General features: G+C 36.3%; 1 protein-coding gene across 8 annotated transcripts in view; it reads right to left on the bottom strand.

Annotated features, from left to right (window-relative positions):
• RAB3GAP1 (RAB3 GTPase activating protein catalytic subunit 1) overlaps positions 1 to 15,049 on the bottom strand; it is a 132,735-nt gene that overhangs the window by 18,404 nt on the left and 99,282 nt on the right. For all 8 annotated transcript variants that reach the window (XM_059053676.2, XM_067025929.1, XM_067025928.1 and 5 more), the window contains 2 exons: positions 5,836 to 5,973; positions 1,885 to 2,112 (listed from right to left, as the gene is read on the bottom strand). In XM_059053676.2, coding sequence (XP_058909659.1) covers positions 1,885 to 2,112; positions 5,836 to 5,973 — 366 coding nt within the window. The remainder of the gene's footprint in view (positions 1 to 1,884; positions 2,113 to 5,835; positions 5,974 to 15,049) is intronic.

The following is a 15,049-nucleotide window of genomic DNA, read 5'->3' as shown; positions in this document are numbered from 1 at the left end:
GTAAATTTGGGTTTTCTTTCATAACCAGAAAGTTTTCTTAAATTGCAGTTTTAAGTATTAGTTCTGTTCTAGTGCTTTGATTTTTCTGCTTCAAGGACTCTGATAAAATGAGTATTATTCCTACTTTTCCTATCTTTCATTTTTACTATTTTCTCCCCAGTCCTTTATCTCATTTTCTTTCTCTTGGCTGTTTTGCTGCTTTTCCTCAATGCCTTTTATTAAATTTAAATATGAACCTATTCTTCTGTGGGTGCCATGTAATTTAGTCTTTGTTTTTGATATAGTTGTCTTCTTCTTATACGTCTATCCTGAGTTAAATTAACAGTAGTATCATTTGTTTGTGGGGTTTTGGATTCATTTGTGCTCTCGTTTTTAGTATTTCTAATTAAACATGATTTTTCATATCCCCTATGCTTGTTTGAGAATATCTGATTCAGTTTGGACTGTTATGTTACTATTTTCTTCTGCTTTGTGGTCAGTTTTCTGGGAAATGTTTTTATTAGCTGAAATGATCCAATTTGTGCTTTCCGGTTTTTTATAGTAGTTTTATATAGATGTGGTCTGCTCTTTACTATTATTGGTCATGTCACAGTTCAAAAGTGCCCTCTTCTGCATAATTTCTTTAATGGATGGTGGGAGATGGAGGGAGGTTGATATGTCTTATTTCTCTTTCATTCCTACAGAATCTTTAATCTTCCCCTTGTTTCCTTCTTTCCCATCAATGCTTCATCTCTAAGGGGTATATCATTCCTACTTAGATACCTGGTTCTTCCTAAGGCAGAGTCTCTGAGTGTCCACTTCTGGTCCTGCTCACTATCAAGCCACTTCCCTGTAGCCAGTGCTGTTAACTCTCAAGCCCTACCTGTGTTGAGTATTTTGACACTTAGTGTTATGAGCAATCTTTCTGCAGTGACTGTGCTGCATTTAAGTCTTCTGTATCCCTCAGCATTTCTTCTTAAGACTCCCTGTCTATACTCTCTACACCCACAGGCTTACAACAGTGGGAAATCCACTGGAATCTGGCTTATTTCTCTACTTACTTAGTTAATTCAAAGATCACTGTAATCTCTAACTGTAGTAATGCAGACAGCATGGATTTTTGTACTCTACTTAATTTCATGGGTTTTTTTGGGAGTTGGGTGGGTGGAAGAGTATGTGGGACAACTTGATATCAGGTGGCTGCCAATATTCTCCAGAACTCCAAATGTCTTTTTTAATAATTGCAAAGTAGTCTACTAAATGATTATATCATAATTTATTAAACAAAGCCTTATTTTTGGAAATGTTGGTTGTATCTACTTTTTCACTACGAAACTTTTTGAACATCATTCTTGAACACTGATCTTTATGTATCTCTCATTATTCCTTTAATACATTTTTTTGGCAGTAGAACTGCTAGGTCAAAAGACATGATCATTTTTAAGGCTTTTGACACATGCTGTGAGATGGGCCAATGGTAAACATTCTATGTAAAATATGCATGTCTTATTCTTTGGACTACCTATAACCAGTTCTAAAATCTTAAATGTGAATATTCAATATGTAAAAGGTTCATTACATTTCAATGCTTTGCTTCTCAAGTATGTCCAAAGCTTTCATATCTATCATAGTTTTTAAAATACTAGAACAGAGCTTCCCTGGTGGCGCAGTGGTTGAGAATCCACCTGCTGATGCAGGGGACACGGGTTCGTGCCCCGGTCTGGGAAGATCCCACATGCCGCGGAGCGGCTGGACCCGTGAGCCATGGCCGCTGTGCCTGTGTATCCGGAGCCTGTGCTCCTCAACGGAAAAGGCCATAGCAGTGAGAGGCCCGTGTACCGCAAAAAAATAAAATAAAATAAAATACTAGAACAACAATTAGCAGTATACCCAAACGTCAGTTACCTTTTCTGCTTCCCGTGTATCATCAAAGAGTCTCCTTTGCCTTCTAGCAGGAATTGGCTTAGCTGTTTCCCAGGCTTCTACCCACATATTGCTTGGAATCTTCATTCGGGCGCTCAGTTCTCCTTTCAGAACCATGTTGCCCTTTTCATCAATCACTTCCTCTTCAATATAATCCCGGGGTGAGTACCACCTCACAAAATCTTCCAGAAGACAACCTGGATTAGCTGCCTAAAACAGACAAAAAATTCAGCAGAATCAAATAAAAATCAAGTTACTGATAAACCTGTTTTCAAAAATCATACTTTCACTTTCATAAAAAGACCATTCTTTACAAAATCTAGTATGTGACTTGAGTTACAGTGTCACCTTTAAATCAGGTCAGATGTTAAAGCACCAAAAGTACTTTATTTTTGCTGCCCCCATTTTATAGAAAAAGAAAACATTTTCATTTGATGAATTTGGAAAAATTTGACATAAAGTGAAAATAAATCTCAGACTATAAGTTATATAAATTAAAATTATAGTATAATAACTACTCAATACTTAGAAAAGTATCAATAAGCTCAAGTCAAGTAAACTAAATAATACATAACATGATCAGAATAATAACCCAATGATGGAAAAGTTCTGCTCTTTTTTTCCTCGATAAGTCAATACTGATACTGCAATAAATATCAGCTAACCTCAAAAATGTTCTATTCAGCCATCAAATTCTCATGCTTTACATAACAAGTTACCATTACATAAACTGCTTTTGTGCCATTAAGGAATTGGAATTAAAATCTGCTTTTGTGCCATTAAGGAATTGGAATTAAAATCATTGTTTTTCAGGCTTCTGAAACCAAACTAATTAAAGTTTTATTTAGAGGATAGTTCTATAGAATTAACAATGATGCATGCCAAAATTCTTTTAAGTATTTCTACATTCAAGCCTGAAAAAAAAGGAAGAGGCTTTACAGTGTTAGTGGTAAGGCATGGAGGTCTTTTTGCCAGTGCCCAGTAATATATTAGTAGAGTATTAAGGATGGGCATATATATCATCCCCTTAATATTCAAAGGATATGTGTACACACATTAAACACATACCTTTTTGGTTATAATTCTCTACCACAACATATTCATCCTGCTGTGAGTACTATATTTAATTGCCTGAAACAGTAAGTGATGTAAGCATTACTAAAAAGTGTTAAGCATATGGTCATTTTCTTTCTCTTTAAATTAAATTAACCTCACACCAAAATGAAAACCAACATGATGAGACTGGTTAGTCTTAAATTTGAAGAGCAAAACTGCCAACTTCTTATTGAGCTTACTGGCTGCCAGTATAATGATCCCCACAAATTTAGGAAATCCCCAAAGGGATGAGAAATCAGAGGAGGGTTCTTAACTGACAGCCAACAACATAAACTTCTAAGGGCTATGGCATCACAGCAACAAAAAACTGCTGTGAACTGCAATGGGTCAAGATTACTGCATGATTGAGGGTTCATGTACTAAGACTGGATATTAACCAGGCAACACCACACCCACATGAAAACATCTCAGGAAACTAGAGAGATAAGCCTTGAGTGAAGAGAATGAACCTGAAAAAGAAAACAACGTTGAACTCTTGTACTACAGAATGGGTTAAAGAAAGACATTTCACACCAGAATTCTTCCTTCTGGTTGTCCTTATTATACCAGACAGAACATAGCACTACTAGGAGAGGCTCAAGACTCACTTCAGCTATGGCTTATCTTCTTTCTACTCTTACAGGTATAGACTCCAAGGGCATGCTCGAGAACAGGCCCTGTCCTTCTGGAATTGTGCAGTGTAGGTGCCTCATGTACCTATCAGCATTTATGCAAAGCTCTGGGGACTCTCCCATGGCCTCTAATACCAAGTCATCCCTATACAAAAAGGGAAAGGCAACCATACCTATTTTAGAGTGACTACGTATTTCCTCAAATATATTATCTGATTCCCACATAGGGGCAGATGTATAAGTTGGTTATTTGACATATAATCTATTTTCTGGTTAAAATAATGTTATTGAAGAGATTTTTACATTACCCAGGTTAGTCCAAAAGAGTCTAATGAACCACAGTTTTGCTGAAGCACCATGTTAAAGGAATTATATAGCACCTTACCATGAGGGGCAAAGGTTTCTATGGGGGAAAGCTTTTACAGCTCCAATTTGGAATTTCCTCCTGCACATGCTTCTGCAAGGACACTATAGCAGAATAGGGACAGATGAATATGAAGGCAGCTAAAGGTCAGGTAAAAAAATAGCTGCTATGAAAAAAAAAAAAAAAAAATAGCTGCTATGGAGGCTAGTACTTCCTACTGTGCACACACACCCTAAGCCAATTCCCTTCTCGAACTTTTTGATTTAACACATACCCTGAGAGCCAATTGGCTTCTCTTTATCCACTGTACCAACTATCTGTTTTAAACTCATCTCTTTTTCTTGCCTCACAGCAGAATAGAACTCAAAGATTTTCTGTATCTTTCTAATCTCTACAGAAAACATGCAGCTCTTGAGAGGTTTACTGAAGATTTCTTCTTTTAGGAAAGATGGGGGAAACAAGCAGGGAATAAAAAGACTCCCTTTTATTGTCACTCTCTGCTAGCAGGGAAGATGAAAGTGGCATATGTTTTCACGGGGTGTTTATGTTGAAATATCAAATTCATGCTGGCCTACCTAGCACAAAAACAGGACTGAGGAGGAGCTGTGGAATGAAGAAATGGAGGCCATCACAGGTAGCAGTAGGTTAAGGAAGAAAGTTTGGGCATGGGAAACAGTTCAGAGTATCAATAATAGGAAAAGGAAGCCCTGTGGCCCACTGAGCTACCCATTTTTTTTTTTAATGTACATGGATTTGCCTCTGCTTTCAAAAATAAATAATCCAAAAAGACTTTCTTCATCCCTTCGTTTTTAAATTAATAAGCTAAGTGTCACCATTCTCTGAATCCTTTGTGTTCTAGATACAGGTCTGTATCTAAGCCTAAAATATTCTTCTCCAGGTAGCAAATGCCTATTCATCCTAAACTGTGACTCTTCTGAAAAATTTTCCATAACCTCCACTCAGTACAGTCACCTTTTTGACCTTGCTCTCCTAAGAGAACTCATCACATAGTAATTATTTACATTTCTCCTCCTACAACCTCAACAGACTGTAACTGAGGATAAACATTGTACTTCTTAATTACCTAATCACAGTGCCTGTCACAAAGTAGGCAATCAAAGGTTTGCTGAATGAAGCAGCCTATGTTAAATCCTAAGGATTTCTAAAAACCTTGCATTAAATTGACTGAACACACCTAAAGGAAGAAAACATCCCAATCCACATACAGTAATGATTCAGTTCTCAACTTCCAACCATTATTCAAAGATTATTCTTTTCAGACTTCCCGGGTGGTGCAGTGGTTAAGAATCTGCCTGCCAATGCAGGGGACACAGGTTTGAGCCCTGGTCCAGGAAGATCCCACATGCCACGGAGCAACTAAGCCCGTGCACCACAACTACTGAGCCTGTGCTCTAGAGCCCACGTGCCACAACTACTGAAGCCCACATGCCTAGAGCCCATGCTCGGCAACAAGAGAAGCCACCACAATGAGAGGCCCACGCACCGTGTCAAAGAGTAGCCCCCGCTCACCGCAACTAGAGAAAGCCCGCGCATAGCAACGAAGACCCAATGCAGCCAAAAATAAATAAAATAAATTTATTTTTTTAAAATAGAATCATTTTTTTAAAAAAGATTGTTTTTTTCTTTTTTTAAACTCAAGAAGCAAGTTTGACTATGACCTTTAGGGGATGGAGGTAGGGTGTTGTAACTACGAATGAAATCTAAACATATAATAAAAAAAAAAAGACATGCAGGCCTTCACACCACTTTACAGAGTGACTTTCACAGCTTCATCCCAGAATAGCTCAAAATAGACTCCCGAGCTCTGATAACGTGACCCACCTTAAAAGACTCCATATCTGAGAGCAGACAGGCACTCTGCATGCGTGCTCGGAGGTGAGCCCCTTCTGCCGATGTACCCAATTTAGCTAGAACCTCCGACTGCTCTTCTAGCAGATCTTCTGTCATAGGTGCTGGTTCCTGTGAAGCACAAAAGGACAAAGCTCGTGAATAGCTGGTTTTTAGAGAAAGCAGAACTATAAAAATAGAACAAAGACAACAATTATTTCAGCTATAGCAGTCACAGGATATGTATTTAAAAGAATTCAGAGAAATTTGCAAGTTTTTTGGAAACTACATGAAAAAGTAACAAGAATAAATATGACTGTCAGTGCCCTGCCAGCCAACAGATAAGATTATCATGTTTCCTTGACCATAGCTAAATAGGAACTGGATGCACTGAACATTTTCCTGCCTATTAATGATAAAGAAATGAAGTCCTAAGATATTTTTATGAATGCCATTACTAGTTGCAACAAGATTTTTATCATACCTAGTAAGAGAAGAAAACTGACAAGAATTGAACCCCAAATAACTACATTTTATGTTGGAGGAGTAGCTTTGAGTTTATGTTCCAACACATTCAAATTACCAATTCCCACAATAAGTTGTTTTTTACTTTGGGGAATCAGACATTATATATTTTAATGGTAACCCCAAATAAAACAGCAGCTAAGGCAAATCTAAAGGAAAATACAACTGTAGAATCATAAAGAGAGAGACAGAAAACATTTCAGAACTGTTCAGGGGGGCTTAGGAAAGTTCTCTGAGAATTGATTCCATTAGATTTTATATTTGAAATATGAAGAACTCAACAACCCAGAGACTAACCAAACACATCTTGCCTGCTTTGTTGTTAAAGCCAGAAAAACATGAACTCCTTTACTCCTAAATAGGATAAGACCTAGCAGAAGTAAGTGTCTTGTCAATAAATAGATTCCTTCTAGATTTCAGGAGCTTACTATATATAAAGCAAGTTTTCTTAGCCTCAGTACTACTCAGAGTTTAGACTGGATAATTCTATCGTGGTGCCTGTTCTATGCATTGTAGGTTGTTTAGCAGCATATCTCTGGCCTCTGCCTACTGTAGTAGTACCACTACTGCCTGTAGTACCACTCCACCTCATGACAATCAAAAATGTTTCCAGACCTTGCCAAATACCCTTGGGAGGCAAAACACACTCCCCAGTTGAGAACCACTTCCACAGAGATAAATAATTTTTGCAGATATCTGTCAGAAATAAAGTAGAAGCATAGTAAAGGTATGGCATTCAAAACACAGCAACAAACAAAAGAAAGTAACTTTTTTCTTATATCATTGTCATTTTTGAAACAAACCTACAAGGGCACTTACAAACAGTGCTGGAGAGAATATAAATCTTCCCAGACAACTATCTGGAAATCAATACATGGCAAGCATTTACGATCATGCCCTCTGACCCAAGAATTCCACTTCTAGAAATATCACTGTAGTATTATTTATAACTGTGAAAATTGGAAAGAATCTGAATGTACAATAACAGGGAAACGGTTTGATATAGGAAAAAATGGGAAGGAACTATTTTAACAGTGATTATCTCTGGATTATGGAATTACGAGCTTTTGTTTTGCTTTCTCTACAATGAACATGCATCACTTTCGAAGTCTCACACTGATACTTGGGGTTGAATAATAATTGGTAAGACAGTATGACAGACTGGTTAAGAGTTTGGGCTCTAGAAACAACATGCCTGTGTTTGAATCCCAGCTGTATAACCTTGGGCAATTACTCCAGCTTTATGTGACTCACTGTTGTGAAGAATAGATCCTGGCACAAGCTCAATAAACACTTGCAATTAGAGACAAAATACTTAGGTTGTATTTTAAGTTTTTTACTCTACTTTCCCTATGATATCAAAATTCCTCAGATTCAAAAATAACATGAATCTCCAATGAAGCAGTATACTCAGGAGCAGAGACCCTCATTATTTCCATTAAAAAGGAATTCCTTTTCATTGTCCTTTAGCCTCCTGAGGGAAGGGAGGAGATACTGAAAGGATACTGACTACCCCTCCTACCTGGGAACTCTGGCCAACTGTAAGTGAAAAACATGATCAAGAGGAATACAAGCAGCAAAGAGCATGAGGGCCACATGTTCTTATATGTACCATTTCTGAATATGCCCAAAGCTTTCTCATACACATGATCTCATCGCTGATCACTGAGAAGTCATCAGTGCATTTTACGTGTGGTGAAACTGAATGCAGAGATAGCGTCTTGCCCAACATCATCGAAGTGGCAAAGTCTCAAGTGGCAAACTGAAGGGAGAATCTAGGACATCTATCTAACGCTGGCTTTGAGAACTATTAGTTTGGATCTAATCCACTACCTAAGAACTCCTGCTTTAACAGATTCTCTACAAATTTCTCTTCTAGCCCTGGCTCTAAAATGGTGAGTAAAATTTTTAAGCCTTTCCTATCCATAAATTTTAGGTTGACCTAAGCCCACATGAAAGGAATAAGGGAGTGTATTTAAATTCATAGAATATAAAGTCTTATTATTAAATTTTTTTTTGGTGAAGTGGCAATGGATTAACAGCACATTTTAAGCTAATTTCTAAAGTTTGAAATTATAATGGTTTCAACTGGGATCATTTTGAATTCCAAACATTTTCTATAAGTACATATACAATGGTTATAATTCAAATAAGATTAACTTTAAAGTAAGAAAGTAAAACAGATTAAAAATTTGCCCCAATTTACCTAAAGGTAAGACAAAAATTAATTTCTAAATACATAAGATGCATGTTGAGAGAAAAATAAGTTTAAATTATTCCAGATTTGGATTATAAATTTGAATGTGGAAACTAAAGCATCTGAAATAAATGAGGAAGACATAGCATTTTGAAGAAAAATAAAGCTTGAGCTTCCAGAACAACTTCCTCTGACTCTTCATTAACCCAATCAAACCAACAAATATGCAACATGTTCATTAAAAATAGGGAGTACTGTTAATTAAAACCTAGAAAAAGAAAGCACATAAAATATTAAACTTCACTGAACACTTACATGCCAAATATCTTTAAATATGATATGTAATTTAACCCTGAAAAACCCAGAGTAATACAAACTATTATTGGCTTTTAAAGTATTTAATATTTATTAAATAAATAAATAGGTAGGGTTTTCAAACTGAAGATACATTTGAACAAGACAGAAATACTTTCATTTTTTTCTTCTTGTCAATCACTGATCATATGACAAATTTTTAAACAGTATTTCTTGATTTTTTTTTTTTTTTTTTTTTTGTGGTACGCGGGCCTCTCACTGTTGTGGCCTCTCCTGTTGAGGAGCCCAGGCTACGGACATGCAGGCTCAGCGGCCATGGCTCACGGGTCCAGCCACTCCGCAGCATATGGGATCCCCCCGGACCGGGGCATGAACCCGTGTCCCCTGCATCAGCAGGCGGACTCTCAACCACTGCGCCACCAGGGAAGCCCTAAACAGTATTTTTTGAAGTTTAATCAACATACAATAATTTAAAGGGTAAATTTGTTAAGTACATATCCATGAAGCAGTCACTACAATCAAGATAAAAAGCTTCCTTATGACCATTTTTGGGAAGTCTATCAAAAAGTGAATAGATAAATGAACTGTGCTATATCCATGCTGAGGAACACTACTAAGCAATAAAAATGAATGAACTACTGATACACAAAACAACATATGAATCTCAAAATAATTATGCTAAAAGAATTCACAGACACACAAAAACCATACTGTAATTACATAAAATTTATATAAAATTCTAGAAAATGGAAACTTTATTTTTAAGAGAGAAAAACAAGGCTCAGAAAGGAAACATAGCCTCTACTAGCAACACTAGTTATAAATAAGGGTGGTGCCAGGCTGCAAATCTAGCTCTGCTAGATTCCTACATCCCAGTCTATGCCACAAGACCTCAATATCAACTGCATGCACTCCAACAAAATTTGAAAAAATATACACTTGGTTTCTAGCATTAGAATAGTCTGTCCTAGTACTAACAGTGATGAAGTATCTAAAATATAATTACTTTTAAAATAATATAAAGAAGCAAAAAGGCCTGTCAAACAAACAAAATTGTCATAAATGACAGCCACCTGGCAAAGAAACAATATAAGCATGGAAAAATAAGTTAACAGAATCCATGTTTAAAATTATCAAGCAATCATCCCAACATCCCACTGCACAATTATTACAACTGATCAACCCATCTCAAAATATGAAAACTGGTTAAAAAACCTTTTAAGTCAATCCTTGCAGCCTGAGAAGCGATACTAGCCTCTTAGGTCTTATATAAGAAAAAGTCCTCAAAAGAATAATAGCCTAGAGTCTGTCATACAGAGTGAAGTAAGCCAGAAATACTGTATATTAACACATATATGTGGAATCTAACGGTACAGATGAACCTATTCAAAAGGCAGGAATAGGGACGTAGATGTAGAGAACAGACATGTGGACATGGCGGTGGGGGTGGGAGGGTGGGACAAAATTGGGAGATTAGGTTTGACATAAATACACCACCATATGTAAAATAGATAGCTAGTGGAAACCTAATGTATTGCACAGGGAGTTCAGCTTGGTGCTCTGTGATGACCTAGATGGGTGGGATGGGTGGGGGGGTGGGAGGGAGGTCCAAGAGGGAGGAGATATAGGTATACATACAGCTGATTCACTTCATTGTACAGCAGAAACTAACACAACATTGTAAAGCAATTTTACTCCAATTAAAAAAAAGAATAGCCAGAAATTGAGTACTTATTTTGGAATAGACATGGTATCATTCACTCATCATATTTAAAACTCACTATTTCATTTACAACTCCCAATTATCTTATGATTACCTCAATATGCAGGACAAACATTTGACAAAATACCTGATCATGATAAAAACTCTCAGAAACTAGGGATAGGAGAAAATTTCCTTCATGTGATAAATGATACCTACACCAGATACACTCAAAGATTATCACATGCTTTCCTTCTGAGATTGGGAACAAGAGGAGGATGTCCACTGTTCAACACTGTACCTGAGGTCCTAGCCAGTACAATAAGAAATGAAAAAGAATTAAAAAGTGCACAGGCCAGAAAATCATAATTCAAATTGTCTATTAACAGATAACATGACTGTGTATAGAAAACTCCAAATATACTAGAAACAATACGTGAATGTAATAAGATTGTTAGATTCAAGGTCAATATACAGTAATAAACTATTTCTACATTTCAGGGAAAATGTTTTTAAATGAAATTTTAAAATACCATTTACAATATCTGAAAAATTACAAATATTATACTTTGACATAAATCTAATAAAAGATATGCAAAACCTCTACATTAAAAACTAAAAAACACTGATAAGGGAAAGTAAAAGGAACATTCAATAAAATGAAAGACATTTATTTCATGGTCACGAGACTCAATATTGTTAAGATATCAATTCTCTCCAATGCAATGCAATGCTAATTCTAAATCTAATTTAATACAATATGAATTAAAATCCCAGCAGGATTATTTTATGTGTGGAAACTGACAAACAGTTTCTCAAATTTACATAAAAAGGAAGAGTCAAGATAATCTTGAAGAACAAAGTTAGAATATTTAAACTACAAGATAGAAAGATTTTTACAAAACTATAGTAATAAGGACAGTACATTACTGGCACAAGGATAAACAAAGAGACTAACAGAATAAATAGTCCAGAAAGAGACCAACGCACATACGATCACTTGATTTATAACAAAGATGTCACTGCCACTCCGTAGGAAAAGGCAGGTCTTCTGAATAATGGTGCTGGAACACAACTGTACACCCTTACAGAAGAAAGAGAATCTTAATCTCTTCCACACACCAAACACAGTCAATTTTAGGTGGATCACAAACATAAATGTGATAGGTAAAACCATAAAGCTCCCAGAAGAAAACACAAGAGAATATCTCCAGGACCTTGGGGTAGTGAATTTCTTAACAGGAGACAAAAGCAGTATCCATATAAGAAAAATATTGGTAGGGCTTCCCTGGTGGCGCAGCAGTTGAGAATCCGCCTGCCGATGCAGGGGACGCAGGTTCGTGCCCTGGTCTGGGAAGATCCCACATGCCGCGGAGCAGCTGGGCCGGTGAGCCATGGCTACTGAGCCTGCGCGTCCAGAGCCTGTGCTCCGCAACGAGAGAGGCCACAACAGTGAGAGGCCCGCGTACCGCAAAAAAAAAAAAGAAAAATATTGGTAGATCAGACCTTATTAAAATTAAAAATGCCTATTCAACAAAAGGCATCATTAAGAAAGTGAATAGGCAAGCCACCAACTAGGAGAAATTATTTGTTATAGATAGACAGACAGACAGATAGACAGATACAGATGTATACACCTCAGAACTCATATCCAGAATATATGAAGAATTCCTACAAAGCAACAGGGAAAAAGATGACTAATTTTGAAAAAATAGGTAAAGGTCTTGAACAGGCACTTAACCAAGAAAATATCCAAATGGGCAATAAATATATGAAAATGTGTTCAGTGTCATTATTCATCAGGGAAATGTGAAAACATGAGATACTACTACATACCCCTCAGAAAGGCAAAAATTAAAATGATTGAAATTATACACTGTGAAGAGAAGAGTTAACATAGCAGGCCTTAGACTATTATCCTCAGAAAGGCCTGTTTGCAAAGTTGGCCCTCGGCTGGCTTCTGGGAACCTGGATTCTGGCAGAGTCCCACCATACTCAGAACTGATAAAAATGGTTCACTATGAGTAAACTCTTTGTGCAAACAGTGTGGTTTATGCTGAATACCTGCTTTCCTTCTGGGAGTCTGGAATTTTGGCACATGCTAGGCAGAGGGTGCTTTGTGACCAGATCCCAGTAAAAAAAACCCTGAGCACTGAGCCTCTGACAAGTTTCCCTAGTAGATAACATTTCACATGTGGTCACGATCAGTTGTGGAGTTAAGTGCATCTTGTATGACTGTACTGCGAGGAGACTCTTGGAAGCTTGTGCTTGATATCCTTCTGAGCTTTGTCCCATGTGCCATTTCCTTTCACTGATTTTGCTTTGTGTCCCTTTGCTCTATTAAGTTACAGCTGTGAGCATGACTATATACTGAGTCCTGTGAGTCCTCCAAGCAAATCACCAAACCTGGGAAAGGTGTTGGGACTCCTGACACACCAAATATAAGAGATTATATGGAATAAACCACAATTATTATGGATTGTTGGAGGGAATGTAAATTAGTTCAACCACTTTGGGAGACTGTTTAGCAATATCTACTAAAGCTCAAACATATTGCTACCACATGGCCCAACAATTCTACTCTTAAGAATATATCCAAAAGAAAATGAGTATGTTCACCAAAAGACACATAAGAATTTTCGTTTGTTTATAATAGCTCAAACTGTAAACAACTCAAATTGCATCAGCAGGTGAATGGATAAGCAATATAAGAACTGAGTGGCATATTCATAGAACACTATAAAGTAATAAAATATGCACAAATACTGATTCATATAATGACATAGATGAATCTCACAGATGGTTGTTAAATAAAAAAGCACAACACAAGAGTACATAATTCCATTCATACACAAAAGAGCAAGCAAAGTATGACTACATTTATGATATTCAAAAATTGACAAAACTAACCTATGCTGATATAAGTTAGAAAAAAGAGTTACCTGGAGGGGAGTACTCAATACATTGCCTATTTAAATTTTTAAAATTTAAATTAAAAATTTAAGGCAAAAAAAAAAAAGGGCTTCCCTGGTGGCATAGTGGTTGAGAGTCTGCCTGCCGATGCAGGGGACGCGGGTTCATGCCCCGGAGCGGCTGAGCCCGTGAGCCATGGCGGCTGAGCCTGTGCTCCACAACGGGAGAGGCCACAACAGTGAGAGGCCTGTGTACCGCAAAAAAAAAAAAAAAAAAAAAAAAAAAGAAAAAAATTCAGTTCCTTAGTTGCACTAGCCACATTTCAAGCACTCAATAGCTACATATAGATAATGGCTATAGTACTAGAGAACACAGATAGAAAATATACGTGTCCATCTTCACAGAAAGTTCTACTGATTAATGCTGTTCTAGGATGATGAGAATTTTCTATATCTTGATATGGGTGGTAGTTACATGAGTTTTTATTTTTTTATTTTTAATTTTTCTGAGTTAATTTTTTTATTGAGATATAATTGACATATAACATTCTATTAGTTTTACATGGGTTTTTAAATATGAAAAAACTCACCAAGCTGTACACTTAAGATTTGTGTATTTATTTACATGGGTTTTTAAATATGAAAAAACTCACCAAGCTGTACACTTAAGCTTTGTGTACCTTATTTAGTTATAATTTATTAACTCAATAGATAAGTAAACAAATGTTTTAAAAAATAACTAGGAGAAAACATACATAATGTATATAACAGAGGATTTATATCTAAATATAATATGAATTATATTAATATATGAAGGACTTAATATATGAAGGACTCATATAAATCAATAAGAATAGAACAGCAACCTAAAAGAAAAATGGAACACAATTCACAGGAAAGGATGGCATAAACATATTAGAAGATACTTAGGTTCATCAAAAATCAGGGAACTCCAATCTAGAACACTGAGATACCACTTTTGCCCGTCGTATTGGCAAAAAATTTTTTGACTGGTAATGTCAATTTTTAAAAAATTAAATATGAATACAAGTAATGTGAGTGCAAGAACCTTACTATACAGTTTGCTACTAAAATCCTAAGGTCTAGGACAGTGGCTGGCATATATTAGATACTCAATACATATTTATGGAGGAAAAAAGTGTGAAAAGAAAGTTGGGGAGAGAATGTTATTCCCTTACTCCTATATTCATCAATGACAGGGTATAAAATAGGTGCAGCCCTTTTGAAGAGGAATTTTATAGCTTATATATCTGTTTTTCTAGAAATTCCATTTCTCATTTCTTTCTTAGAGAAACACTTATATGTGAACAGATAATATATGAAAAACTACAAGAATCTGCTACATTACTGTAGCAGTGTAATAGCAATAAGCTGCAAATAACATATATTGTACATTAAGAGGGTAATGGTTCAATAAACTTATCGCTCTTCCATGCCGTGGAATATTACACAGCAATTAAAGAGATGAAGTAGAGCTACATATAATGACATGAAGAGATCTTCAAGACACATTAGGTTAAAAAACTACACACCAAT

This window comes from Kogia breviceps, chromosome 2 (genome assembly GCF_026419965.1).
Source record: "Kogia breviceps isolate mKogBre1 chromosome 2, mKogBre1 haplotype 1, whole genome shotgun sequence".
Lineage (NCBI taxonomy): Eukaryota > Metazoa > Chordata > Mammalia > Artiodactyla > Physeteridae > Kogia > Kogia breviceps.
This window is presented reverse-complemented; position numbering and strand designations above follow the sequence as displayed.